The 26,570-nt window shown below is 42.1% G+C and overlaps 1 protein-coding gene across 6 annotated transcripts in view; it reads right to left on the bottom strand.

Moving 5' to 3' along the window:
- Nucleotides 1-26,570, bottom strand: part of Nr5a2 (nuclear receptor subfamily 5, group A, member 2) — a 152,238-nt gene that overhangs the window by 58,821 nt on the left and 66,847 nt on the right. For all 6 annotated transcript variants that reach the window (XM_013521997.1, XM_005375135.2, XM_005375138.2 and 3 more), the window contains 2 exons: nt 15,934-16,053; nt 4,857-5,004 (listed from right to left, as the gene is read on the bottom strand). In XM_013521997.1, coding sequence (XP_013377451.1) covers nt 4,857-5,004; nt 15,934-16,053 — 268 coding nt within the window. The remainder of the gene's footprint in view (nt 1-4,856; nt 5,005-15,933; nt 16,054-26,570) is intronic.

Genomic DNA, 26,570 nt, shown 5'->3' with positions numbered 1-26,570 from the left:
TCTGTATTGTGCTTGTGATATGTTGTAAAATGTTGTATGTCTGTTAATGTTTCCCTCCTTTTATCTTTAAAATAAAAAAAAAAAAGAAAAGAAAATTGAGAGCAGGGGTAAGTTACAGAGCTCCTCTGAAAAAACGAGTCTCAGAAAACTTATCTATACTTGAGATGCAACATTTTGACTACATTACCTTTAATTAGCTATCACAATTACTTTTAGTAAAGGCTTTGTTTTGAGTTAAAATAGATCCATTTACTCATGTATTTTATTAGCAAGTATTTTATAGGTCCTTCCTGTGTACCAATGTACCAAGCCATGTTCTAAAACCTGGCATAGCAAGGAAACATAAAGGACAATTTCCAACTTTGGCGGAGACAGAGCATTGATTCTGTCATACAGAATCAGTTCCAAAACAGTGCAGTCCCACTCAAGGGATCTAGAAAATGTAAATTTAAAGAGACTTGAACCAAGTATTAGCCACTGTTTTGACTTGGGTAACTTTCTCAAAGACATCAATTGGTGTAACTCGGCCATATACAAGAAATGCTTTCAGAAACATTGGCTGATCAGAAAAGAGAATTATTTATAACAAATCAAGGATTATTATTAGACAAAATAGAATATAATATGCTTCTACTACTTTCTTTTGCCACCTGGGATATTTTAAAAAGCCCAGCATCATTCAGCCATTGAGTCTCCAGACCAAGAAACATCTGGACAGCATCTTAGCTGGCACACGCTGGTTACTTGTTGCTTTGAGCATTGAAATCACATTAGTATTTCTGATGGGCTTGAACATGTAGTGACATTATTCAAGATATTGCCTTTTGTTTTGTTTTGTTTTTAGTTATTTTTAAGGCAGTGTCTGCATCTTGCTCTGCAGTTCAGGCTGGTCTTGGACTCACTATGTAGACCAGGCTGGCCTTGAACTCATGGCAATCCTCCTGCCTCAGCAGCCTCCAAGTGCCAGGATTACAGTTATGTGGCACCACACCTGGCTGCATTTTAAAACTAAGTCATTGCTTTCCCATTCTGCCCTTGTTTCCAAGAGATAACAAGTTCGTGGGAATTTCTACTTATCCAAAAGGCATCCATAATGATATAGAGAATCATGATGCCCTTTTCCTCTGCAGGGTTTTTTTTTCATTGACGGGTAGCAGACTGTGAATTTCCTTTCATCAGTCACTTTGATTCCTTGTTAGTGAGTGGGAGCAAGAATGAATAAATAAGCAGTAAAAATTTTATTTTGGCCTCTCTTGGGTCATGAATTTTAACTGGCCAACTCAGAATATCTCCTTTTCTGCTACGGTATCAATGGCCACATTTCACATTACCTCAGTCAGGAAACAACACACGGTAACTTGGAAGAATTTAAGAACGCATTACAACAAGCACAGTACTCTGGCTTTTCTTCAGTTCGTACCAATCTTTCGCCTTTTACAACAAGCACAGACTGAGCCTCCAGGGTCTATCACACACAGAGTGTGAGAGTATTTGACTTTTCCTCTTTTGAGCAGCTTCACCAGTTGATGTTTGCTCACTCATTCAACTAGGAAGCAGACAGTAGAGACCTATTTCAATCTGCCTTTTAGGTTCTCATAGAACTGGGACAGTAAAAAATGACTTCTTGGGGCGAGAAGGGGTACTGTACCTGCATCTTACTTTGACTCCATGGCCAACTGCTGTTTCTGCGGATCTTTCTTTCTTGCTGAGCATATGGAACCCAGAGATTCACCCCTACATTCAACTCTGTCACATCCTGTGGTTTGTAGCTTCCAACTAGTTCATGTTCTTCATCTCATTCCCATCCCATGACGTGGTAAAATCTCTTTTTTTTTTTTAGGTACTGGGAATCAAACTCAGGACCTCACACTTGCCAGGCAGGAGCTTGTGCTGCTAAGCTACATCTCCAGCTCTGACATGGTAAAATCTTTCCACCTCACTACCAGAAAGGCAAATCAACCAAGGCTACCGCCTCACCAGTGTGATGCTTTTGCCTGTGATCCTTCCCGGTTGCCTAACAAATGAAACACATTTGCAGTGCTTTCACTGACACTATCTCCCCAGCACCTACCTCAGTGTTGGAAACATAGTAAGTGCTCGATGAGCATTTGTCATATGGATCTGAGGCCTGTGCTTCCTTGGCCAGGCTCTTGCCTACCTCCCCAGCCCTTTGCCAGTTTGTCCCCCAGTCCCACAGGCCATATAGATCTAGTAACCGCTCCCCCGAGCTTCCTGCACTCTTGCCATGCAGCACTGGCGGGGCCATTCCTTTGGCTGGGGATGCTGCACCTGCTCAGGATCTCACCCTGCCTTCTCTTAGCAAATCCATCTGGGAAAGGCTGACTCGTGGTTCCCAGGAATATACTACCTCAGAAGCCATCTGAGCATGGCCTCGGGCCTCTGACCAACACACAAAATATTCATTTTTTTGTTTCTTTTACAGGACGAAAGCTCAAAGCTGACTTAAGATCAGAATACACCTGAGTTCACACTCAGGAGACTCAAGATGCATGGGGTTTGGGGCAACAGGCTTAGTACTTGGGCTGGGCTCTTAAGGGTGACTATGGTTTCACTCTCATTCACAGGTAAAATAAGCCTGAGATTCTAAAGGTTGCCTATTCATGTAGCTCAATAAAGTTGAAATTTTTGAAAAAGATCAATTATCCATTGTTTCTATGGGGAAGAGAGTGTTGGACTCATAAATTGGAAACTACCTAAATTTTACGGACAGTTAGTTCTTTCCTGCTTCTTCAAAAATGAACACTCGCTGGGGGTTGTCGCACATGCAGGTGATCTCAGCACTCCAGGCTGAGGCAGGAGGATCGCTGCCTGTTCGAGATTGGGCGGGGCTACATAGTGAGTTCAAGACCAGCCTGAACTACATAGTGAGACCCTGTCTCAAAACACTAACAAACAAGCAAACCCAAACTCTTTGCCAAACCCCATTTACTATGCTTTCCTTTCTTTCTTAAACAAGCATAGACACTGTTTTGGGACTGGGGCTGTAGCTCAGCGATAGACTGTGCACTCAGCACTGGTGAGGCTTTGGGTTTGATCCCCAGCATCACAAAGACAGAGAGAGAGAGAGAGACAGAGAGAGAGTCAGACAGACAGACAAATAGACATTTAGGCCACTGATACCCTATACTGGCGAAATAGTCAGCACACTCCTCAAGTGAGCGTGTGTGATTGAGGCTAGGTAAATGCCGTCATTCAGGAAGGTGATTTGTAAGGTCCAAAGGTGGAAAACCTATCAGATCCACCCCCAATTGGCAGAGAATAGAATAATTTTGAGAAATGGTGAAGGCCAACATAAAAGTGACGAGAACTAAAGATGCCTCATGCTTCATACGCACATCTTCAAATATCATACAGTTTGTTAGCTCATTTAAAATACCTTTGAAGTGAGATGACGGTCTCTAAATATTTTATCACTAAGACGCTATAAGGTATCTGACACATATATTACCACATTTTCCATTTAATTACTGAGCAAATGCACAAGTTGAAAGGCTAAGATTTGCCATAAACCAGAACGATCGCGAGATTCTGGCGCGCAGGCCTGTGCTATCTTACTCAGGGCTTGCTAAACGTGGTTGCTGGATCACAGGCACAGACTGACTTGAATGGAACTTTTCTGATTATTGTGGCACATGCAGAAACCATACAGGATCCAGTCCTGGCGCTGCAAACTTTTGAACACCATGTCTATAAAATCCTGTTGTCTTTTTAAATTTTCAGTAACTTTTTTTTTGCTATATTTATCGCATTTTCCAAAATATGAAAATGTTCTTTTTATTTTAAATGTTGACTAGATGTGAAAAATTAGCTCTGTTTCTATTACTTCAAACTATGCCTTTATTAGCAACAGTTGTGCGGTGCTGTCAAGAGGAATTTTTAATCTAAAGTGCCCAATTTAGAGAGCAGACACATCTGTTTTACTTTGCAGTTTGTTTTATTGTTTTATTTCTTAGAATATGAATTTGCAACTATCTTATAACTGAAGACTAAAGAAAAAACATATGTTGGTAAATCTGATTTCTGCATTTTTTTTTTCATTCAAGGGAAGTTGCCTCCCTCAGCTGTCTGCCAATGAGGAATAAATGGACTTGGCAAAAAGTTTATTTAAGTTGGCTTTATTAAGCCAACAAAATACAGAAATCAAGCAAGGGACAGGCAGAAAAATCTGTTCCTTTGAAGTCAATAAAAATCCATCTCCTTAATCCTTTTTTTATTCCAAGCAGTGGTGATTTTTCTCCACTGGCTCACTGAGAACCTTGATTTAGCTAATCTGTCTTGCTTAGTTATCTTTCTTCTCCAAAGCTCTGCTAAAGAAGCATCTTTCCTCTTGACAACTGTCATCCTTTATACTCGCATTGTGGTGCATCTGGTTATGAGCATGCTCTAGTTGGTCCTGATAGAGATTTTTAAAACAGGCTTTTAATTACTATCCATATTTTAGAAGAATAAACACAGCAGTAGGTAGCAAGCTGAAACAAACAGCACACAGTAACAACCAATGGCAGAAAGATGGCTAAAATCTGATCATATATTGTCCCTACACGATCTTTGCTAATCTTCTGTCATACATTTACTTGACTGTTGCTTATCTGCAATTATGGAAGAAAATCCAGGACACAAACTGAAAAAACTCCTTTTCCACACCCCAGCCCCACTGATAGGCTAAATCGTGCAGAAATACATAGGAAGACATATTCATGTTTGAAGATTTCGTGTTTGAAAAAAAGGCATTATCTTGACAGAGCAAAAGCATCACTACTGACTTCAAGACACTCAATACTTGGCCCCATTCAGAAATATTTGGTTGTACTTAGTATGCAAACAATATTTCTTACCTAAACTAAAGAGCACCAAGAACTTTAGACACACAAACTCTCGCTGATCAAGCTGCAGGGACCGAAGTTTTGCCACTAGCTCCTGTGCATGACTCATGAGGTTGTTGAGGGTGGCGCCAGCTTGTGATGCGATTATAGAATAGTCCACCTGCAACACAGAATTGTGATTATAACAACTAGTGTCAGAAACGGAGACACGCATTGCACATCGCTCCTGAGATTAAGAATCGTGGGGATGGTCAAGCTGTGACATAGACTTATAATAGAGGAGGGTTTCTTCTTGAAAGGCATTCCTGATACATCCTATTAACATATATGTACCACAATTATTCTGATAAACCTAATCATGTGATGAGTTCTGCAGGGAATGGGTTTTGATTGCTCAAATTTACAAATTCTACAAATTGTATATATACACATATATAGTTATGAAATTACACTGTCACAATACACATTTTTATTTCTCTAAATTACACTGATAGAAAAGATACTGTCCACGGAGAGAGAACGCAGGACATCATTCTGCATGTACACAATGACACTACATAGTACAGGAGGAACGTAAAGGCAGAGATACATTCCCATTGCGTTACGAGGCTACATTTGAACTCAATCATGGTGCAAGGGTTTGGGGATGGGCAAAGAATCACATTTTAAGCATTCTTTAGTGGGCTTCTTCCTTCAAAGCGATGATATAAAATTCCTTGTTTCTGGTGATTATCTCAGAGTCCATCAAATTAATACACCTCCTTCTAACGATAGCAAGGAGGTTATAAGAACAGTAAGAAAAGATTTAGTTTCCTATTTTAAAAAAAAAGTGCTGTAAGGCACCCATCTTAGGTTATTCATGGGGACGCAGAAGCTGCATTTATAATAATAAGTTAAGATGTCGGGGTGGCTGTCAGTGGCAGTACCGCTTTGCAGCTGCATTTACAACGTAATGGGAAAGCCCGGTTGGTACCTGACGCCCGCTGCCATCCTTATTTTCCTGGAGAGCTCTCAGGCAACCAGATACTCTTTCAGGTGCATTTAATATTTGCAGCAGCAGCAAATTTGTCTGGAAGGCAAGTCCTCATCTGCCACTCACCCAGAGCAGACTGTATTAAATTTTTATATTTATTGACATTTCATTACCATAATTGACTGTGCTCGAATCTCCGAGAGAAGGCACGGGGCTGCCTCCTAAGCAGGAGAACGAGTCCCCTGAGTAGAATTTGCAATTAAAAACGAGGCAGAATGGATTTTTTTTTATTGTGTAAATATGATGAGTTGAATTTTCAGCTTTAACTAGAGAATACGGGGTGTACAGAAACCTTTTTTGAGAGTGAGAAAAATTATGAGTCAGTGGAAAGACGACCCCCAAAGGTGTCAATCAGTTTACAGAAAGTCAACTGTGCATGAAAAAGCCACAGTTAATGTGCGTTCTAGGAGAGCTGCTGTGTCAGGCGCCACACTGTCCTACCGCTCTGTCCACCGGCAGGCTGCCATCTGCCCCCTAAGTTCAAACATCAAGCATTCTAAAAGTTCCTTCGGATTCTCTTGGAGAATGTGTGAAATGCTCAGAATGAGTGCCAGGCAGCCTGCACCCTGGGCTGGAAGACAAGACAGGCTGTCCCACTCTGCAGGGCCCAGTCGGAGCCCTTGTCCAGGGCTCAAGGTGACACTGGTCATCTTGCCAGCTCTTATACAGGGGAACCTGACACTTCAGGAAGGATGTTCTTACTTAAAAGTGGTGCCTAAACTCTGAATTCTTCAAAACTTGCCCAAGTCTTGCACTTCAGGTAATAATACAGCCTGACACCCCTAATTCAAAAACCTGAAATCCAAAATGCTCCAAAATCTCAACTTTTTGAAGAATGCCAATGGGACACCACAAGAAGGAAGACTCCACACCTGACCTCATGTGCCAGGTCACAGTCAGACCATAAACTCGCTAAAAAATACTGCGTAAAATCATCATCAGGCTATGTGCATAAAGCGTTCGGTATGAAACATCAACGAAATTTGTGTTTAAACTTTGGTCCCATGCCCAAGACCTCATTACGGATGTGCAAATATTCCAGAATCTAGAAAACACCTGAAATCCAAAATATTTCTAGTTTCCAGCATTTCAGATAAGAATAGGGAACCTGTGATACAGATTCCATACGGACAAATGGGCTTGATGAGTGAATGACAGACAACAAGAAGGCCTGAGAAGGGGGCCGTGGCCGATGAAACCTGGGTCAGGACAGACCTGACCAACGTGGCCCCTGGTGCACCAAAAAAAGGGTATGGGAAATTCAGATAGCACCTCTATCGCATGGTGTCATCTTTAAACAAGGCAGCTGAGCTAGATGAGGACAGTAAGGGGCTTCCTACTTCTGTGGCTACTAAGAAATAATCCTAGTCGGAATACTACTATCACCTTAAATTTAGGACCAGTTCAATACTCTGGGTATTAATAGGTAATAGTACATCTAAATAAAAATCACTAGGTAAACCCCAAAACCGGAAGACCATACTAAAATACAGCACAAATACATGGTATATTCATTAATTTGGTATTATTAAGTAAATAGCACAGTAGGGTGGCACGTGCCTATAATCCCAGCTACTGGGGAGGGTGAGGCAGGAGGGTGGCAAGTTCAAGGCAGCTTCGCAAGACTGTGTCTCAAAGTGAAATATAGAAAGAATTGAGACGTAGCTCAGCTGAGAGTGCCTGCCTAGTGTATGTGAGGCCCTGGGTTTGATACCCAGTCCAAGAAAAGTGATGTTAATTACGTTTTGATGTGTGTGTAGTTCCAACAGTTCTGTAGTAAGTTTGGACAGTAGAATGTCACATGTGAGAGGAGTGTAGTACACTGTCACAAAAAGAAATCTAAGTTTCACAGTATTATATATCTAGGAAGAGGCCTGTAGTGAGTGGACCTCGGGAAGTCAATTGGCATCCCAACAACTTTACAGCCATACTTTTATTTACATGCTAATTTGAAAGTTCCAACAGGCTTATTAAATGGGGGCTCCGATAATGTTTCTTTCAAGGATAATTTATCAAATTGCACAGCTCTGAAGGAGGATGGCTGATTTATTCCTGAAACAGCACACAGATCTGCAACTTCCTTACGTTTTATTACAAACATAATTATATTTCCATTGTCAAATGCAGAGTTTGTGCTCATTTCAGGAGCAGCTGGCCTTGTCCTTTATGTACTTAGTAAAATTAATTTATTGCTGTCTTACATGCAATCTTTGTGCCGTTAAATTCAAGGGAGATATTGAAAAAATACTCTCTAAACCGCTGTCCCTTTTGGATAAATTTCACTCATCATGAAGGTAGAAACAGTTTTTGCTAAATTACTTTTAGTTCTAATGGCTGAAATTTTGATGACTTGTATATTGTAAGATGCCTGTCATTTTAATATGATATACAATAATAGAAGATAATAAGTTGCCAGCAGACCTTTCCCTTAGGATGATATTACAGTGGTTGTTAATTAGTTACTATACACAAGTCCTAAAATCTGACCCCACATCAAAGTACTTGTTATTTTATATACAAAGATACGTGCATGTGGTGTTTTTTAAAATACTAGAAGAAAACAATTCTTGTCGTAAGTGTAGGACAGAAACTATACAGAATTGATTTGACCAGTGCTGAATGCTACTGATAATCATTACTTTTGTTTTGTTCAGTAAAATTACTTAGTATACACTTAGGTGGATGCTTGATTAAGAGACAATTTAAAAATAAAGTTAAAACATAATAGTACAGTTTAGGGTTTTTTTTAAGGTACGAGGAGTCAAACTCAGGACTTACGCTTGACAGAATGGAGCTATGCCACTGAAATGTATCCCCAGCCCTACAATTTAGTTTTAGTGAAAAAGTATGATGTGATCCGGGCCAAGTGGTCCACTCCTATAATCCAAGCTATTTTGGGAGACTGAGGAAGGAGGATCACAAGTTCAAGGCCAGCCTGGGCAACAGGGACATAGTGAGATCCTATCTCAAAATAAAACAGAGGTAGGGATGGAGGTCAGTGACAGAAAATCCCTGGGTTTGACTTCCTAATACCATAAAAACAAAAACTAACAACAAGGCGTGGTATGAAACACACAATCCTCATTTCAATGCTAGGCATTGGTGTCTCGGAAGTGCTCTGCAGTGACATTTTCATTACTATAGATCTGGAAGGGACTCAATTCTACCAACAACCATCAAACCAACTTGTTAGCCACAAGGCTTAAGAGCAAACTTAATGTTCTGTATCAGACCTTCCTCTTTTCCTTCAAACTCCAAGCAGCAGTTTCTCAGCTACTCTCCCCAGACACTGGGCCACGGGCATGCTAAGTAAGTACACTATCACTGAGGTACATCCCCAGCTCACCTCTCTTTTTAAAAATTCGATCTAGTCTTTTTCTTCGTCCTCTGTTTTAATAAGCTTGCCACACTTCAGTAAGATGCCTTCACAGGAACAAGCCAGGAGAGTAGGCTGGGGAGCAGCTGGTGCCCTCAGTTTGTATGGAGCATGCCCTGAAGGCTGCCGCAGACAGGTTTCAAGGTGCTATTATCAGTATTTGCCAAGTTTAAAAGATTCGCAACAAACACTTTCATTTGTTCCAGAAGTAACCATCATGGAACACTTGAAAATATTCTATAAGCCAATCTGGAAGCTTATAAAGATTGATTTAGGAGGATGACACTACATTTCTCCCGGTGCGGCTAAAAGCTGTGGAGTCTATAGTTAAAGCTTCTCCCAGCCGTTTCTGGTCTGTTCACAAAGATCCAAAGCCCTGGTGTCTGTTCCAGTGTGCAGGGAGAGTGTGACCCCCCACACGGCTGCCCCTTCCAGCCAGCGCTTCCTCATGGGAACTAAATCATCAGAGAGCTCTAAGGCGACCCTCAGTGTCCCTTATCTGAGCCGAGGCTGTGATGTCACCTGTGAAAGTGCGCCGTGCAAAGCGCCACGCAAAGGGCGGTGGCTGTGGTCATCATTCCCACAGTGATTGTGTCTCTTATCAAGGCTGGCTGCGAAGCTCTGGCTAATCTTTCACCCGTCTCATCTTTGATTCCCCTTCACCTACCGGGCTCTCAGAAATACTTTCAACTAAATGAAAAAACTTCTTCCTTGCCCACAGATGAATGGGCACTGAGCTTCCTGCAGGAATGCTGCCCGCTTCATCGGCATAATGTCATTTAATTTACTTGCCCCGTGATGTCAGCACCATGGCCTTGACATAGCGCATCTCAGAAACAGACTTTTATCACTGTCTGAAGGTCAAGACTCCACACAAATCCCTGCGTGTCTCTTTGGCAGGTAGATTATTTCCTTTTTAAAAAGGAAGAAAAGCCTTCATTTAAAATATACATCATTTCCACTGTTCTATTTCTTTGTTCGTTTCTCATTTACTACTCTCTTTAAAATAAAAAAAAAAAAAAAAACATACATCATTGCCAAAGATCAGAAGAGAACTTGCTAACAAAAGTGTGGTTTAGCGGCCTGGGGATTTAGCTCAGCAGCACAGCGCCTGCCTGGCAAGCGCAAGGTTGTAAGTTCGATTCCCGGTACTAGAAAAAAACCAAACCAAAAACGAAAAACAAAAAACAAAAAACCGTGGTTTACTGACAGGAATAGTCAATGTCTAAAATTTTCTTTCTTCTTGACCAATTTTGTATGCTTGATTGATAATTGGGATGACTGATCTGAAAACAACAATATGCAGTCTAAGAACCATTGCTGAACTCCTATCATCATGTATGGTGAAGCTCCGCATCATTTCCAATGTTTTGTTTTTTTTTACATTACTTGTCACTGTCTTTGATTGTTTGATCCACCTTACATTCTTATGTCTGGTGGACTGAGCACTTCAGGGATGATAATAGTAGGTAATGTAGCAACCACTGCTAATTCCTATCTTTTTGTTTTGAGGTCATATATCGTTTCGGTTGTTTTTGTGTTGTTTTGATTTTGTCTTCAGTGTCGTTTGTTAGTTTTTTTTAATCTTTAAAACAAAAAAACCAAAAAGCAATTGACTTGGGGTGGTAGCGTTTTGAGTAGTCTTTTCTTTCTTTTTTTCTTTGAGACAGGGTCTCATATAATTCAGGTTGGCCTCAAACTTTGCCCAAGCTGGTCTTGAATTCTCAGTGATCGCCTGGCTTTTTCTTTTCTTCTCTCTTTCCTTCTCTTTCTCTTCCCTTTCCTTCTTTTTCCCCTCCCTTTCCTTCTTTTTCCCTTCCCTTCCCTTCCCATCTCTCCCCTCCCCTCTCTCCTCTCCTCCTGGTCCTCTTCCCCCACCCCTCTCTTTCCCTGCCTTACTGGGGATTAAACCCAGGGCCCCTTGCATGCTAGCCCCGTTCTCTACCACTGAGCTGCACCTCTAACTCATGGACTTTTTTCTTGCAATTATAAAATAAACTCTAGCCTAGAAGGCAAATTATTTTAATATGTTTGCAAAATTGAATATTCTGTATAGAATTAAAAACAAAGAGAAAAAAGCCTTGTGCGGAAAAAGAAGCAGACAAAAACTCTGAAGGTCACAAAATTACAAATACAAAATCAACAAATTAAACACAAATTACATACTTCAGTGATATCCATAACTAGGACATAACCAATGAGTTACTTAATCATCAAGTATCTTAAATAATTTGGAAAGAGATGGTGGCTGAGGATTAAGCCAAAAGACCTTCCCTATGAGGAAACTTGGACCACAGCTTTCTAGTAACTTCCACAGACTGATGTTGCTTTTCTTAAAGAAAACAGTCAGGAAAGAGCATATTCTGTCTGTCCTTTCACCACCGAAATTTGTATGTTTATTTAACTCTTCTGACTGAGGCAACCAACGGACAATTTCTTGACTCCCGCAACTTTCTCGGAAGCCATCCTTTCTATCCATGCAAACAATAAGGAATTAACAACCTGTCCAGATGAGGATAGTATGTCATCAAGTGCGAAGGGCTTCGCTGCTTTTATTTATGTAAGAGAAGGGATGGGAGGGAACAGAAAAGACCCTGGCCATACACTTGATGGAGAAATGACCCATAAAAGATCGGTGATACGTGGCCAGCCCAAGTGACCCAAGGTATTTCTAGTTTTTCTTCTTAATGCTAAAGTGGCATTGCAATAGTAAATAGTGTTCACATTAAAATTGCTTCTGAATAATTTAAATTTATCATTACAGTGTGTTTAAAGTGCTCTTCCCCAAAAAACTAAAACCAAAAAAGAACCTTAAAAAGTTTATGCATTTAAAGAGAAATGAATTATTGTGTTTAGAAGTTCCACAGAGGTTCTCACACATGGAAATAAGTTATACAGAAACACCAAATTACAAGCCGATGGCAAAGACAAGTTGTGTAGTATCTGTGAGTTACACAGAAAAGCAGTAGAGGGTGTTAAGAATATAAATTCCCAGCCAGGGGTGGTGGTGGTGCATGCTTGTAATCCTGCCACATGGGAGGCTGAGGCAGGAGGATCACCTTGAGCTTGAGGCCATTCTTGGCTACAAAGTGAGTTCAAAGCCAGCCTGAATTAAAATTCTAAGGTGCAGTGCACTCAGGAGGCTGAGGCAAGAGGTTTCTGTGATCCCAGGGGTTTGAAATAAGCCTGAGCAACATATTGAGACCCTATCTGAAAAACTGAGCAAAACAAAAATCCAAGTTGGGTGCCAGAATGCCTAGACCTGAGTATGAGTGCTTTGACCTTGAATCAATTGCTTTATCTCTCTTTACCTCAGTTCCTTATCTCCAAAAAAGCTATGATAATATTGTCTTTATAAGGTAGTGGACTTCAATAATGTCAGACTTGTGTCAGCTTAGTATTTGATGACTTCCACTTTTCAGTGTCAACACTTTACAGAACTATATCCCATAATTCTCTCCTGTGGGCAGTGTTACATCTCCAAGGGACAGCTGAGGACAAAGAGGCTTGAAAGGTGAAGGTACTTGCTCACACAGGATGGCAAGGCTAGGTGGTTCTGCTTGGGGACACAAATGCAGGGTGTTCTGACTCCAGACTACAAATGATGTGTTACACACAAGTGTGCGCACACACACACACACACACACACACACACACACATCATTTCAGACCCAAAGCAAACAGGCTGTGCTACTGACAAAAATATGCTCCACTTATAGCTCCGTTGGTATTTGGGCTTTAAAAGTAGCAAACAAATGTTTTTCTCTCTCTCTTTTCCATTATTTCCATTTACTTGTTTCTCAAAATAATTTTTTTCAGAATATTGCTCTTTTACACTTAATGTATGCTTTTCCTTCTTTCTTCTCTCCTTATAATTGCTGTGTACACCAAACAATTTAATATTAGTGTTACCGATGCTGTTTTGATTAAAAACCTAGGTTCCTTGTGCTTATGATTAGGGAAATGTTTACCATTGTCAGAAAATTATACTTCAGTTTTCACCTATTTTCCCAGCCCACAGGGCATGAAAATGGTCTGCAACAGCAGGTAGGTGATTTCTTACTGGAAAACACTGTCGGTATCCAAGACCCGTAACAGTAAGTTGAAAGGCGGAGAGGGTCTGAGCGAGACATGGGAACACTGTAAAGGTGTTTCTAAGGGTCCTGAGTCTTAGTTAAGCATTTAGGTAGAGCTATGACAATTGCCATTTAGTACAATCAGTTAGCATTAATCATATGCCTCAGCGCTGCAGTAGATGCTGTGAGCATGTACGAGGTAGATCTATATTACTCTGTTTTCAAATGTCTTTTGGGGCCTGGGGGTGTGGCTCAGTGCATGCTTCCATGCATGAGGCCCTGGGTTGGACCTCCAGGAAGGAGAAAAAAATCAGACATCTTTCTCATTCTGTTGGACAGTGCACATGCTCTGGAAAAGTCTTCATGTGGAGCATTTTTGCCTTTACTCTATAGCTTTGCAGGAAAGCCAGACACACATTCGAAATGCCTTGATTAGCCTGTTCCACCAAGGAAAGCAGCTTTCTCCGATAATTGCTCTACATGAGGATGTCTGATGATGAGGCAAAATCTTTCGGTGAGCATTCTGCTCCGATTGGAAGGGAAGAACTCTGGCACCCTAAGGAGAAGGGAGCCGGGAGATCGGAGTGGAGGAAAAGGTGTGCGGGAAAGACTACTTTTCTACCAGGAGGGTCCCTCTTCCCATTCTGAGGCAACACGCAAAGCAGAGCTAACTGACCCTAAAGACCATGATAGTACTTAGTCCTGACCGTTCCTGGTTTTGAAAGTCAGAGAAACGAGAAAGGCACTTTTCTCTACTTCTTAAGTCATAATTACCTTTACCCAGGGACAGCACTTAAGGCAAAATGAAATGTGAAAAAGGAAATATTTCTAAAGAGCAGGAATGGCAAGGCCCAAGCCCATTTTATTTCTTAAAACTCTGAAGGAAATGAAATTGAATTAATTTATGAGCCGGGTCTTGTGCTTCTAATGCAGCTCGCAGTGGGGCCCAGCTGAGGGGAGGTGCAGGTGTGGACACCGGGTGATCAGACTCTGACAATGGGTACATTTCCTTTAAAGGCTTGGGCCCTAGGACAAAAGTGCTACGCAAAATTTGAAAGCACAGCATGTCTAGAAAGCTTTGCTCAAAGAATTTGGGAAAGCTGAGACCAGAAAGTGATGGGAGATGGTTGAATTGATCCAATCTGCAAAAACTCCGAAAGAGAGCTTGCCTTTAATTTGATTGGGAAAGTGTGATTTATTAATAATACAGCAAATGGTGTGGAGACGGCTTTTCATCTCCGAATATGCACTGCTGTGGTTTCACAGCACATAAACATTTATGGCTGGATGTAAAAGATCGCAGTGTTCCCGTGCTAGAGCCACCACTGCTGAACAAGGCGGCGTGGCCCGCAGGGATGGCCCGGCAGGCTCAAACAATCACGGGTGCCGCTAATCCATCAGCTGCAGGGTAGAGAGGAAGCACCTGGAAAGATCGGTCCATATCCTGCATAGCTGAAATCAGGTCCATCAAATAGATTCTCTCTTTTCTGAGATTGTCTACGTGGCTGCCTCTCCCCCTTTACAAAGTCTTCCCTCCTTCTCGGAAGGGCTAATCACCACTCCTGCTCTGCTCAGTGGCCGAGTGCTTTCTTACTATGCGCAGCGTCCTGAGTTTGAACCCCAACACTGCAAAAAACTTAAACAAAGAAACAAAACATCTACTGTGACCCGTGGGTCATAGCACAACATGCATCCATGCATATGTGCAGATTCACCCTTACCTACTGGCTCTTTTCCTTTTTCCCTTCCCCTTTCCCTTCTCCTTCCTTTTCCTTTCCTAGTACTTTGGTCTTGAACATATTGCAGGTTTATTTAATTAAGATTTGTTTTCCTTCTGTGTTTTTGAGACAAATTCTCACTGTACAGTATAGCCCAGACTAGCCTCAAATACACGATTCTCCTGTCTCAGCCATCTGGGTCCTCGGATTACAGGCATGGGTCACCATGCCCAGCGTGTTGAGTTGATTATCAGCTCATCAATGTGGGCAGATTTTTTTGTTGTGTTCACTAATATATACCAAATCCCCAGAACAGTGACAAGCACACAACAGGAGGTTCAATAATCTTTCTTGATTGAACGAGCACCTATTCAAAAAGTACCTACTCAGAAAATATTAATAATAATATTTTCTTTTTCAAAGACTGGCTCTTGAAAACTGGATGTGCTGGGCTTTATGCCAACTATTTTGACTGGAGCAGCATTTGACTCAATCTCCACCAATATCATCCCAACGTAGTGGAGATTCTGCAAGGTTTTGAAGTAGTCAGCAAGCAAACATGGCAGGTTAATGCAGAAGCTCGAGGGGGAAAAACTCAGCACTAATCACTGAATTTGATTTAGCAACTGTTCTGACCCCTGGAAGCAGAACTTTCCATCCCCACAGACTGGAAGCAGCCGCAGAAGCTTATGATTATGTTTGCTTTTACAAGTTTATCTGTAATCATCGGAGCAGGAACTGAGTGCCCCAAGTCATCTTTTCTAAATTACCGGCAGCCAATCTCTTCCCTTCGAAGCACAAGAGTGCTTCTGACCTAGTTACATGCCTGCCATTCTGAACATGCTTAACAACAAGATGCTGGGGGGGGTGTCGCCGCTATACTCACTTGTTGCCCAGTAACCAGGAAGATCGAGCCTTCCTTCCCATGCACCACTTGTCGGTAAATGTGGTCGAGGATTAAGAGCTCGCTCCAGCAGTTCTGAAGCAGCTTCATTTGGTCATCAACCTGTAAGAGAAAAGGGATAGTTATCACTGCCTTTTTGTTTCCGCACAATACTGTTGCCAGAGAACAAACCGTAAGAAAAAGAAGTCTCCGCCAACGATCACCGAAGTACAGATGCTCAGAATTTACATCACTGCTAGTGAAAATTATTACTTTCGTTTAGCCAAATACTTTATGGGAAACATATGAATACTTACGCGAAGTGTTTATAATCCATGAGCTGTAGGAAAAGGCACTCTATTGGACTGGCTTGTCTCGATTAATAGGGCTATTACAGTTTGGTTGTGGGAGGTATAAGCACTCTGCCCTGTCCTCAACAGACCCCATTAGAATGACCTCAAGCAGCGAATACACATGTATCTGAAAGTTAATACACTAAAGCGGAAATTGTATCTAGGTGTGTGCAAGAAAGAAATACAGTGAATGATTTTTGTTTTGTTTTGTTTCTAATTTATCAGCCAGGCATGGTGTTGCATGTCTATAATCCCAACACTCAGGAGGCTGAGGCGGGAGAATCCTCACAAGTTCAAGGCCAGCCTGAACTACATAACAAGACCCTGGCTCAAAAAAATCAAAGGGACACATTGCCATTAATCACCTTCAAAATATTCTCCCTTGCTTTTATTTTTTTCCCCTTGCTTTTAATACACATATTTCAACATTCCTTCCACTTCCTAAAGTACTTCTGTGAGACCCTTGTGTGAGTCTTTACTTGTGCTGTTGTGGCCGCTTTCATGTTCTGAATCAATTCAAGCGTTGACCATTCATGGTTATTTTGACTTTGGGGAAGAGTCCGAAGTCACACAGTGCCAGATTTGCTGAACGAAATGGTAAGGACACACTGTCATGTTTTTTGTGACAGAAATTGCTGTAAACATTTGGAACCAACTCAGGACTTTGAGGCATCCACATCAGCCCAATTAAACACACTCACAGAAGAGGGCTTCCAGAACTGCTCCAGAAAGTGGAGAGAAGCCTGGGGGAAGTATTCTGAGGAGGATTAACAGCCATGGGACTTTTACTGTAGTATTTTTTTTAAGTATATTCATCATACTTTTTGATCACATCTCGTAAATATTAGCCATCTGGGAAACTGAGAGGATGAAAGGGAAAAAAGACTAAAATGAAAGCCCCAGAGGCTTCTGGAGCCAGAGGCATTGCCATTGTTTGTCATCCACGTTGCCTGACAGAACCACCACCAAGCGCGTTCTTGGTGTTCACCGGCACTTGTTTTATGATTCAGACAATTTCCCACCAACTCCCCAAACTTGAGCATCCTCACCTAAAACATGGGCCAAGAACAAATTCTCTTTCACAGGGGTTAGAGCGGAGACTGCTGTGTCACGGCGGACATACCGAGCAGGCGCCATCTTGACCCGTGGAATCTGCACTCTTCGATAAAAACAAAATCCATCTCATGCGGAGTCCACACAGCCACAGTGTGAATGTGAAGAGAACACTGATCCCTTCCCATGGCTTTTTGTAACAGTTCACTCTTCCTTTTGGGGTGTAAGCAAGGCAAAAACATGGTATGCCCAAACCCGCTATCCCTGTTTGAACATACACTGTGTTTTCAAAAAAATAACACCTGAGATTTGTATGCCATGGAATATCTTTAATATCTTTATTAGTTTAGATCTGACTTGCAGAATATACTTTTGAAGATAGCAGAACTGGTACCATTACATTCAATTTTCAGGTGAGAAAATAGGATCTTATCTCACCCTGGAAAGAATGTCTACTATCAAGAAATCAACCAATAACAAATGCTGGTGGAGCTGTGGGGAAAAAGGAACCCTTCTCCACTATTGATGAGAGTGTAGGCTGGTGCAGTTACTGTGGAAACCAGTGTGGGGATTCCTCAAAAAACTAGGACCAGAGTTTCTATTTGACCCAGCCATTCCTCTCCTGGGTATCTTTTTAAAAGTATTAGAAGCCTCATATGACAGTGATATATGCACACCTATGTTTATAATGCACAGTTTGCAATAGCCAAATCTTGGAAACAACCCAAGTGCCCATCAACTGGTAAATGGATAAAGATGTGTTGTTTTTATTCAATGGACTACTACTCTGCCATAAAGAAGAATACAGTCAAGACATTTCTAGGAAAATGGATACACCTTGAGTCCATACTTCTAAGTGTACTTACACATGTGTAAATACTGCATTATTTCTCTGGTGTGAGAAACCGAAGGTGTAAATAAGGACTGAAATGTGTAATAGATATTGTGAAATAAGAAGAACCTGTTCAAGTGGGAAGGGGAACAAGGGAGAGAGTGGGGGAAAGGAAGGAAGGAAAAAGATAAACAAATAATGAGAGGAAAAGGAAAACATGGAAACAAAGCTTTTGTAAATGGGGAGGGGAAGAGGTGTTGAAGGGAGGGGAGGGGGATGGGAAAAAACAAGTTATGTCATATACGGGTACAAATTCTCTATGATGAATGTGATCATTATGCATATCTAAAATATACCAATAAAATCTGATTAGAAGGAAAAAAAGAGAGAAAACAGGGTCTTGCCTAAACAATTCTCTTCCCTCTCAAGATCTTGGCTGTCTCCAAATTACATTCAGGGTCCTAGAATTTTTAGCTGAGTGTGCTTATAATCCTGGCACTCTAGGAGGCTGAGACAGGAGGATCATAAGTTTGAACCTAGCCTGGGCAACTTAGTGATTTAACAAGACTCTGCCTCAAAATAAAAAATAAAAAGGGCTGAGGATGTAACTCATTATGAAAGCCTTGGGTTCATATTCCTAGTACTGCAAAAATAAGTAAATAAATAAATAAATAAATAAAAACCATAAAATTTTCTAGACTAATTTAAATCACTTTACCAAATGTATTTTTAGATTTTTATTAGTACATGTCTGTAATATTTAATGATCACATTCCTCAGGACAAGTTCATTTTATTTTATTTTATTTATTTATTTTGGTACCGGAAATCAAACTCAGGACCTCGCACTTCCCAGCCAGGCACTGCCCCCTCAGCTACATCCCCAGTCGGACACGTTCATTAGCGGCCATTCAGTGAGACTCTGGGTAGCTGACACTGACACCTTAGTAGTGGTAAGAGTTCGTGGCAGCCTTTATTACCGTAGCGCTGGGGCACAGTGCGTGTGGTCCAGAGAGTACTGAATTTGGAGGAAAAATAAGGACTTGAGGCACAGCTCTTCACCCTCTATCTGTGAGAGCTTGGCTGCACGGCTTCATTCTCAAGCCTTATTTTCTCACATTTTTAAGGTGTGAAGTGGATCTTTTGTAAGACAATAGGTGGGAAAGCTCACACACAAATGAAAAGTAACAGACAGAGGCTCCACTCTGGGAAGCCCTGTAAGTTCTTTGTAGAAGGAAAAAAGCAATTGCAGAGACTGAAGCTACCATCTAGTCCCATGATTAGCAAATGACATCTCCATCAGAAACGACATCGCCATCAGAAACACCACAACCGGTGTCTGTTCTCGTGAAAATAATGCGGTTCGTTAAGAAGCTAGCTATGTTTTGAGAGCCAAATACTTGGTAGGTATAAGTGCCAGGATCTGGGGTACAGTGAGCAGTGTACATATAGTCCCTGCCTATGTGACAGCTCCCCATGGGGAGAAGACTCCACGGGCCACTATCGAGTGGCTGAGCTGCCGGTGGGAGTTCCTGTCCCTCCTCACAGGCTGGTCCGCAGAGTACTGTGTGATGTTACTCATCCAGGCCCTCACACAGCTGCTCATGTAGATCTACCCACACCTTCTTTGCACACAACTAACTCAAAAGAGCTGTGGCTTGGGGACCCAGCAACACACATGTCGTGGCAGCCAGAGCGGACCCTGGAATTGTGACTCTCAGATGTAAGTGAGGAGTGAATTAGACACAAAGTACACTTCGCCCCTCTGGGTTTTATTTTATTCTCATATAGTATTTTATTTCAAACTTATTAGTCTATAATGGCAATTTGGTTTCATTCCTTTTTTTCCCTATAATATGAAGCTTAGTTATGTAATTACCACTCTTTTCAAAAAAGCCCAAAATGCTGTACTTTGAGATTATTTCCCCAGAAACAGTAACCATGCATGTTAATGTTGCACAGAATTTCCACATGGGTGGGGCACACAGACTCTTCAAAGTCCATTTACGGATGCATAAAAGGGATTCCAGCTTAAGGACAGCAAGAAAATTTATGATCCCCTTTTGCAGATAGAGAAATGAGAGAGCTGAGAGGGTATCTGCTGGCTACATGGAGAAGAGGAAGGCAAGTGCGTGCCCGTTAAGAGAAGCGTATTTCCTGGAGCTGTCTCCTCAGTGCCTTCCTCTTCATTTGCATTGGGCGGTCCTTACATTTTATACACAACCTGGTAACAAGAGTTTCCCACAATTCAATCATGTTCACAGTGTAAAATAACTATAGGGTGTAGGCTGTAGGGTACACTTGTACACTTCTTTTCCTACTTTTACTTGACCCAAACTCTTTCTGTAGAGCCTCTTTCTTTTCCTACCTTTCATAAAACTTTGGTACCATTAAAGAGATAAAATAAAGTAAAAAGAATGCCTTTTCTTTTAGAATGGTGAGGGTCCACTTCCAAAATCTGCATCTTTTCCATTTCCTCTGCTTCCTTCGAAATTGTGCAAGTAAGTAAAACTGGCCATGTCTACTCCCTGTAACTAGCATTTCTTCTGTATTTTACATGCTGTGCTACTCATGTGTGCAAAAGACAATCGCCAATAATTTCTGTTTCACTAAGAATCAAGACGGTTTATCTGTCTACCTAGTAAAAGAAGCACGTAATAGAAGCTTGTTAAATGCGGGGACCAGTGACTGAATGCCTCCCACCTCCGCACTTGCGTTCCCTGCACCCGAAGCCAGCACCTCCTCTGGTGCTTGTGGAGACCATGATCTTCATGCAGCAGTGAGTGCTCCAGCTCTGACCCTTCTCCAGTGCCCCGCAGGTCTACGCCCACCGCTGGCCTTTTGCTAAAGACCCCTGGGCGGACTCCTTGACTGATTGTAGTTTTATCACCGCTCCTGAGCAATTGATTCCTTGTTTGAACACTCTCCGCAGAGGCTGTCCACACCAATATTCCATTCCATTATTTTCCATAATTGATTATGTGGTATTTTATGGGTATCTTGAAATAGTGAGTGAGCAGCTTTGCAGTGCTTTGGATCAAAGCTCTTGTGCAATGTCCTTACGAGTAAGGACAAAATGAACGTGGTGGCCAACTTGTTCCGTACCCCTACATAACAAACAATTCTGAAGACACGTTTTTCTTTAGAAAACAGTTTTCCCAGGTATGGAGGTACATGCCTGTAATCCTAGCACTTGAAAGGCTGAGGCAGGAGGATTGGCGTGAGTTCAAGGCCAGCCTGGGTTACATAGTGAGTTCAAAGCCAGCCTGAACTATATGGTGAGACCCTATCTCAAAAAAAACAAAAAAATGAAAACAGTCTTAAGGGATGTCAGCTAAAGGGAAGAAGAGAAAAGTAATCTACTTCCTGGGAGCAGTTCTGGTATTAAGGCTACTGATGAGCGATTTAGGGTGGCATTTGAGTCCAAGAGGGACCAGTGGAGTATAATTCCCATTACATATCAAAACCTCTCGCTAATAGTTAGCAATACCCCCTCATATAATCCTGGTTATCAGCTGTAATAAAATGGCCTTATCTTAGAATCCTGCCTACTCACCAGAGAAACCATTTACACTGATATTCCAGATGAGAGAATAAAGGAACACAATTCTGCTATTGTTATCACACACTACTTCTCACAACCCAGAATGTTAATCATTAGAAATGTGCACTTTCTCGTACCAAGGATGATCCGGCGAACAATTAAAAGAAAATGTGCAGCACTTTCCCAAACCCTCATGGACTTAGCAACTTTCGTGCTGCCTCCTTCCCGTTACCTTTGAACCATACAGCCGCTGAACTGCCCTTTCACTTTCCCTCCTACAGAAGCTTTTGGAAACTGGCATTAGGAATCACTGAGGCAGAGCGTTAAGTAAGATATTTTCAGGAGAATACGCTCCTGAATTGGACCGGTAGTTTCAAGAGAAAGTAAGTAAAGCCACGTCTTATTTCTGATCATGTGACTTGGTTACCAGCCTCTGTGTTAGAAATGTGGGTAAAACAGGTGAGTAAGATACAGTCTCAGGCTTCAAGAACTCACATGTTCAAACTCAGCAGATCCCTGTCTCAAAATAAAAAACAGGCTGGGGAGGTAGCATTATAGGTCAGTGTGACGGCCTTGGGTTCAGTCCCCAGCACTGCTGGTGTGGGCTGAGGCGGGGAGACTCACACTCTAACAGGTGAGACAGAAGGGTGAGTCCCTTATTGTCCAGCGTGCAGATGCTCACCAAGGCTTCCCCCCAGTGTGCGTCTTGGGGAAACTTCCGGGGTTCAGACAAGGGTCTGTTTAAACGACGCTTCACTGTGCAGAGCCACTTAACAATGTACACTCCCTCCTTTTCCTTCTCAGTGGTTCCTAGTAGAATAGCTCTTGGTTCAAAGTACAATTTGAAAGCCAGGCATGGTGGCACATGCCTATAATCCCAGCACTGGGGAGGCTGAGGCAGGAGGATCATTTCGAGTTCAAGACCAGCCTGGGTTACAAAATAAACCCAAGGCCAACCTGAACTGCATAGACAGACTCTGTCTCAAAAAGACCAAAACAACAACAACAAAAAAGTGTAATTTAAAAACAAAACAAATAATTTGAAAATTTTTCAAATCACTGTGAATGAGGTCCAGCTACTATTTAATTTTATTCTTATTTCTAGTAAAAAGAAAAAAAAAAAAATCCCTGAAGGTGGATCATGATTTCTTTTGGGGACAACGATGACGTTTGCTGAAGCATATCCACCAGCAGCAAGAAAATCAAACTCCCCCCAAATGCAAGTCGACTTAAAAAACCTCAATGAGAAGCTGCTTTGGGCGATGATGACACGGCACCGCTTTCATCGTGTTTTTTTATAAAGAACATCAGCGATTATCTGAAGCCTCTATAATAAACTGCTACAAAGTCCAAGAAAAAAATGATTTCACATTAACAATGATTAAACAAGCACTAAAAACAACACCGTCCAAGAGAACCAACAACCAGGAACGCTCCTTAGTCAATTGTTGCAATACCCAATAGATTTACAACAGCAAGTCTTCCCTGCTCGAGATAAGAGCGAGACGTCAGTGTGCTAGCTGCATTGCTCTTATGCCACAGCACAAAGGCCTGTCTGTCAACACTTGCAGAAGCTGAGCTCTTCGTGCCCCTTTCAGCTTCTCCAGTGGAACAGCAAAGGACTTTCCCCTCCGCATCTGAACTCCCAGCAGGGAAGCAGGAGGCACAGGGGTTTAAGTACTCAATACCTGCCTCTTCTCTTCCACTGCCACCAACCCCTGTGGGGTTTTCACTCACCTCCTTCCTGTCTAGGTCAAGACTGACAATCTCTCGGAACCTAGCACCAGGATTACCAACCTACTCCTCCCTCTTGCTTCAATCCATCTCATACACATTACTCAGATTACCCATTTTGCTCATGCTATTCCTCTGGACATGAACCTCCCCCAAATTCCCTAGAGAATTTCCTTCAAAGACCTCCAGCAAACCAGGGCTCCCTGGCCAGGCTTCCTGCTGATCCTGCTGCCTAGGGGGGCTCAGTGCTGCCAGCAGCTGGAAACCATGGCAACCAGTGCAGTTTACACTGAAGTACCAAACAGACATCATCCGTTTCTATGGGGGCACAGCAATGAAAGATGCTTTCTGTAAAGACACTGTCTGTGAATAGTCCTTTCCCAGCAGGGTTCGAGTAATGGTACCGTCCCATAATCCTCTCACTCTGGGAGGCTGAGGTAGGAGGACCACAAGTCTGAGCCCAGCCTGGGTTAGTTAGCATTGAGACCCTGTCTCAAAAAATTAAAAAAGGGTGGGGGATAAGTCAGTGCAGAAGCCCTTGGTTCAATCCCTAGTACCACCACCCAAAAAAGGTCCTTTCTCTCATCACTTCTATCCCATTGGATCCTAATCCTGCAGTAAACACCACCTGCATTTGCTGTGGGGATCTTTCTCATAACTTGTTGCGGTCACCGGTGCTGTTAGAAGCAGAGTTCTCTCAGAAACTGTTCCGAAGGTTCGCTTCCAGCAGCTTCCTATATCTCAAGAGGAAGGGAGGGCTTTATGGATCTTGCCAATGCATTTTAAAGATAGTAATAAAAAAGGCTTTAATGCATGAACTAGTCTTCACAACAACTCAATGAAGCAGGACTAACAATGATCCCGATTTTACCAGGGAGGAAACTGAGGCACAAAGATGAAGTAAGTTGTCCAGTGTTACTCAGCTAAGTAACAGAACTAGGATTTTAAAAGTGCATGATCCTAGCAATGAGGAATGCAGTATCCCCCATCTAGAATATCCATCACTCCCTGAAGCCATCCTAAATGCTGCCTCCCTCAGAAAGTCCTAGCTGACCAACTCCACTGCACACGGGTGAATCATCTCTGTACTCTTGTAACCTTTGGCACAGGTTAACCTTACGTGGATTGACTTCAGTTCTGCTTAAATTCTTAAAACTAGGGGCTGACTTGAGTCTATGGACTCAGGAAAATTAAATTGCGAATAATAATCCTTGGTTTAGAGACCAGGTTTTTGGGAGCTCATCTATTATGACACCATAAACCAGAAGTAGAAGGAGGAAAGGGGGTGTCAGGCTGTGGACATCTCTATCTTCATCTGCACAGAAGTGGGGTATGTTAGTCCCACCCCACCTTCCCATGATTAGTAGTAAAGTGTGGAGTGGAGCAGCGGCCGGGAAATGTCCAGCAGAGCAGTCAGCAGAGAGGGAGATGGAAAACGGAACAGCCCCACCCTCCCCTTCTTCAGCAACTCCACCCAGAGTCCCCTGGCGTGGGACATTGCAGCCCTAGACCCTCGCAGCCTGGAAAGGAGCCACTCTGTCCCTCAAGGCACAACGGTGGGCGTTCACAACCACAAGGTGTCATCAGCAATAGGCTCCTCAAACCCTTCATGCAAGAGGCCGGGAGCTGCCTGCAGCTGGGAGTTATAGAGCCTCCATCAAAACTTGCACTGGGCAAGGTAGTGCAGGAAGACGCCAAGGTCATAGTCAAGTGGGGCAACTTAGCTAGAACCCATCTCAAAATACAAAAATAGACTGAGTGTGGCTGTCACTTACTAGCTCCTATGTTCATGCCCCGGTAAAACACACCCACACCCACACACACACACACACACACACACACACGCATGCACACACATGCTCAGATTTCCTTCAAAGTTCAATCCCTCCAAAGGGATATTACATTTATTTAGAAGATTCATATATTTTCTATAACATTTCGTAGGGATGTGAATGCACTATCACTCATACAGTATAAATGTGTCTACTAGAGAAAAACTGTCAATTTTTTCATTTACCTAAAAGTGAGATAGTTACATAAGTGAGAAACATCTTTGCAGTTTGGAGATATGACTATGTCTGTATATACTGAATATCACTGTTGAGAAATACATCATCAACAAGGGTATGATTTAGCCAGTTTCTCTCTAATAGAATTGTGACAACATTCTCTGAATATTCTCAAAACTAAGACAAAATTTTGGCTGGCTTTTAATCTTCCTCTTAACCATGTTTCAAAAAATTTCTTGTTGAAATGTCAGTTAATTACAAAGTAATGGTGAGTTTGCCATACTTGATGGTCAAAGAGAAATTTTCACACAGCTGTCCTGACTGGACATTCTGTGTCTTCAGTTACCACACACATACAGTTCTTACTGCCTGACCGTGGGGTGCACTAAACGCTAAGGAGACTTTTCGGTTGTGGTTTATGGAATAGTCACGTTCACTGTTTCAGAGGCAAAGCATGACCACATGCAGAGATAGAAAAGGTAAACGGCGAGCAGGGGGAGGCTTCTTCCGTTTATTGAAGGTTAGCTATGTTCAAATTTTCCTGAAGAGTTGTCATTGACATGACACTTCAATGAGCTTGACAGGACTGATTAGCTGACTGATTTTTCTTCTTTTTTTGTAATAGTAGAGATTTAACCCAGGCCCTTGTGCATTCTAGCTAAGTGCTCCACTACTTCTCCACCCCTTTTTTAAATTTAATTTTTACTTGTTTGTTTGTTTGTTTTTGAGACATGGTCTCACTGGATTGCTCAGGCTGGCTTCAAACTTGAGTTCCTCCTCCCTCAGCCTCCTAAGAAACCGGGATTACGGGCATGCACCACCACACTTGGAAATAGGAGTGTTTCTTAAATGAGTCTACAATATTTTGCAAAATAAAGAACACAGAAGTTAGCATGTTGGTGGACTTCATTATTATTGTTAGATTATAGATAAACTCCAACCAACAATCAATAAAACAACAGAAATTAGTGGTATAAATTGGGCGTGGTAACACACACCTGCAATACCAGGATTTGGGAGGCTGAGGTAGGAAGATCACTACCAAGGACACCCTGGGCTACACAGCGACTATAAGGCCAGCCTAAACTACAGAGTGAGACCTTGCCTCAAAAAAAA

Source organism: Chinchilla lanigera, unplaced genomic scaffold, assembly GCF_000276665.1.
Source record: "Chinchilla lanigera isolate Chin_1 unplaced genomic scaffold, ChiLan1.0 scaffold00005, whole genome shotgun sequence".
In the NCBI taxonomy this organism is placed as follows: domain Eukaryota; kingdom Metazoa; phylum Chordata; class Mammalia; order Rodentia; family Chinchillidae; genus Chinchilla; species Chinchilla lanigera.
This window is presented reverse-complemented; position numbering and strand designations above follow the sequence as displayed.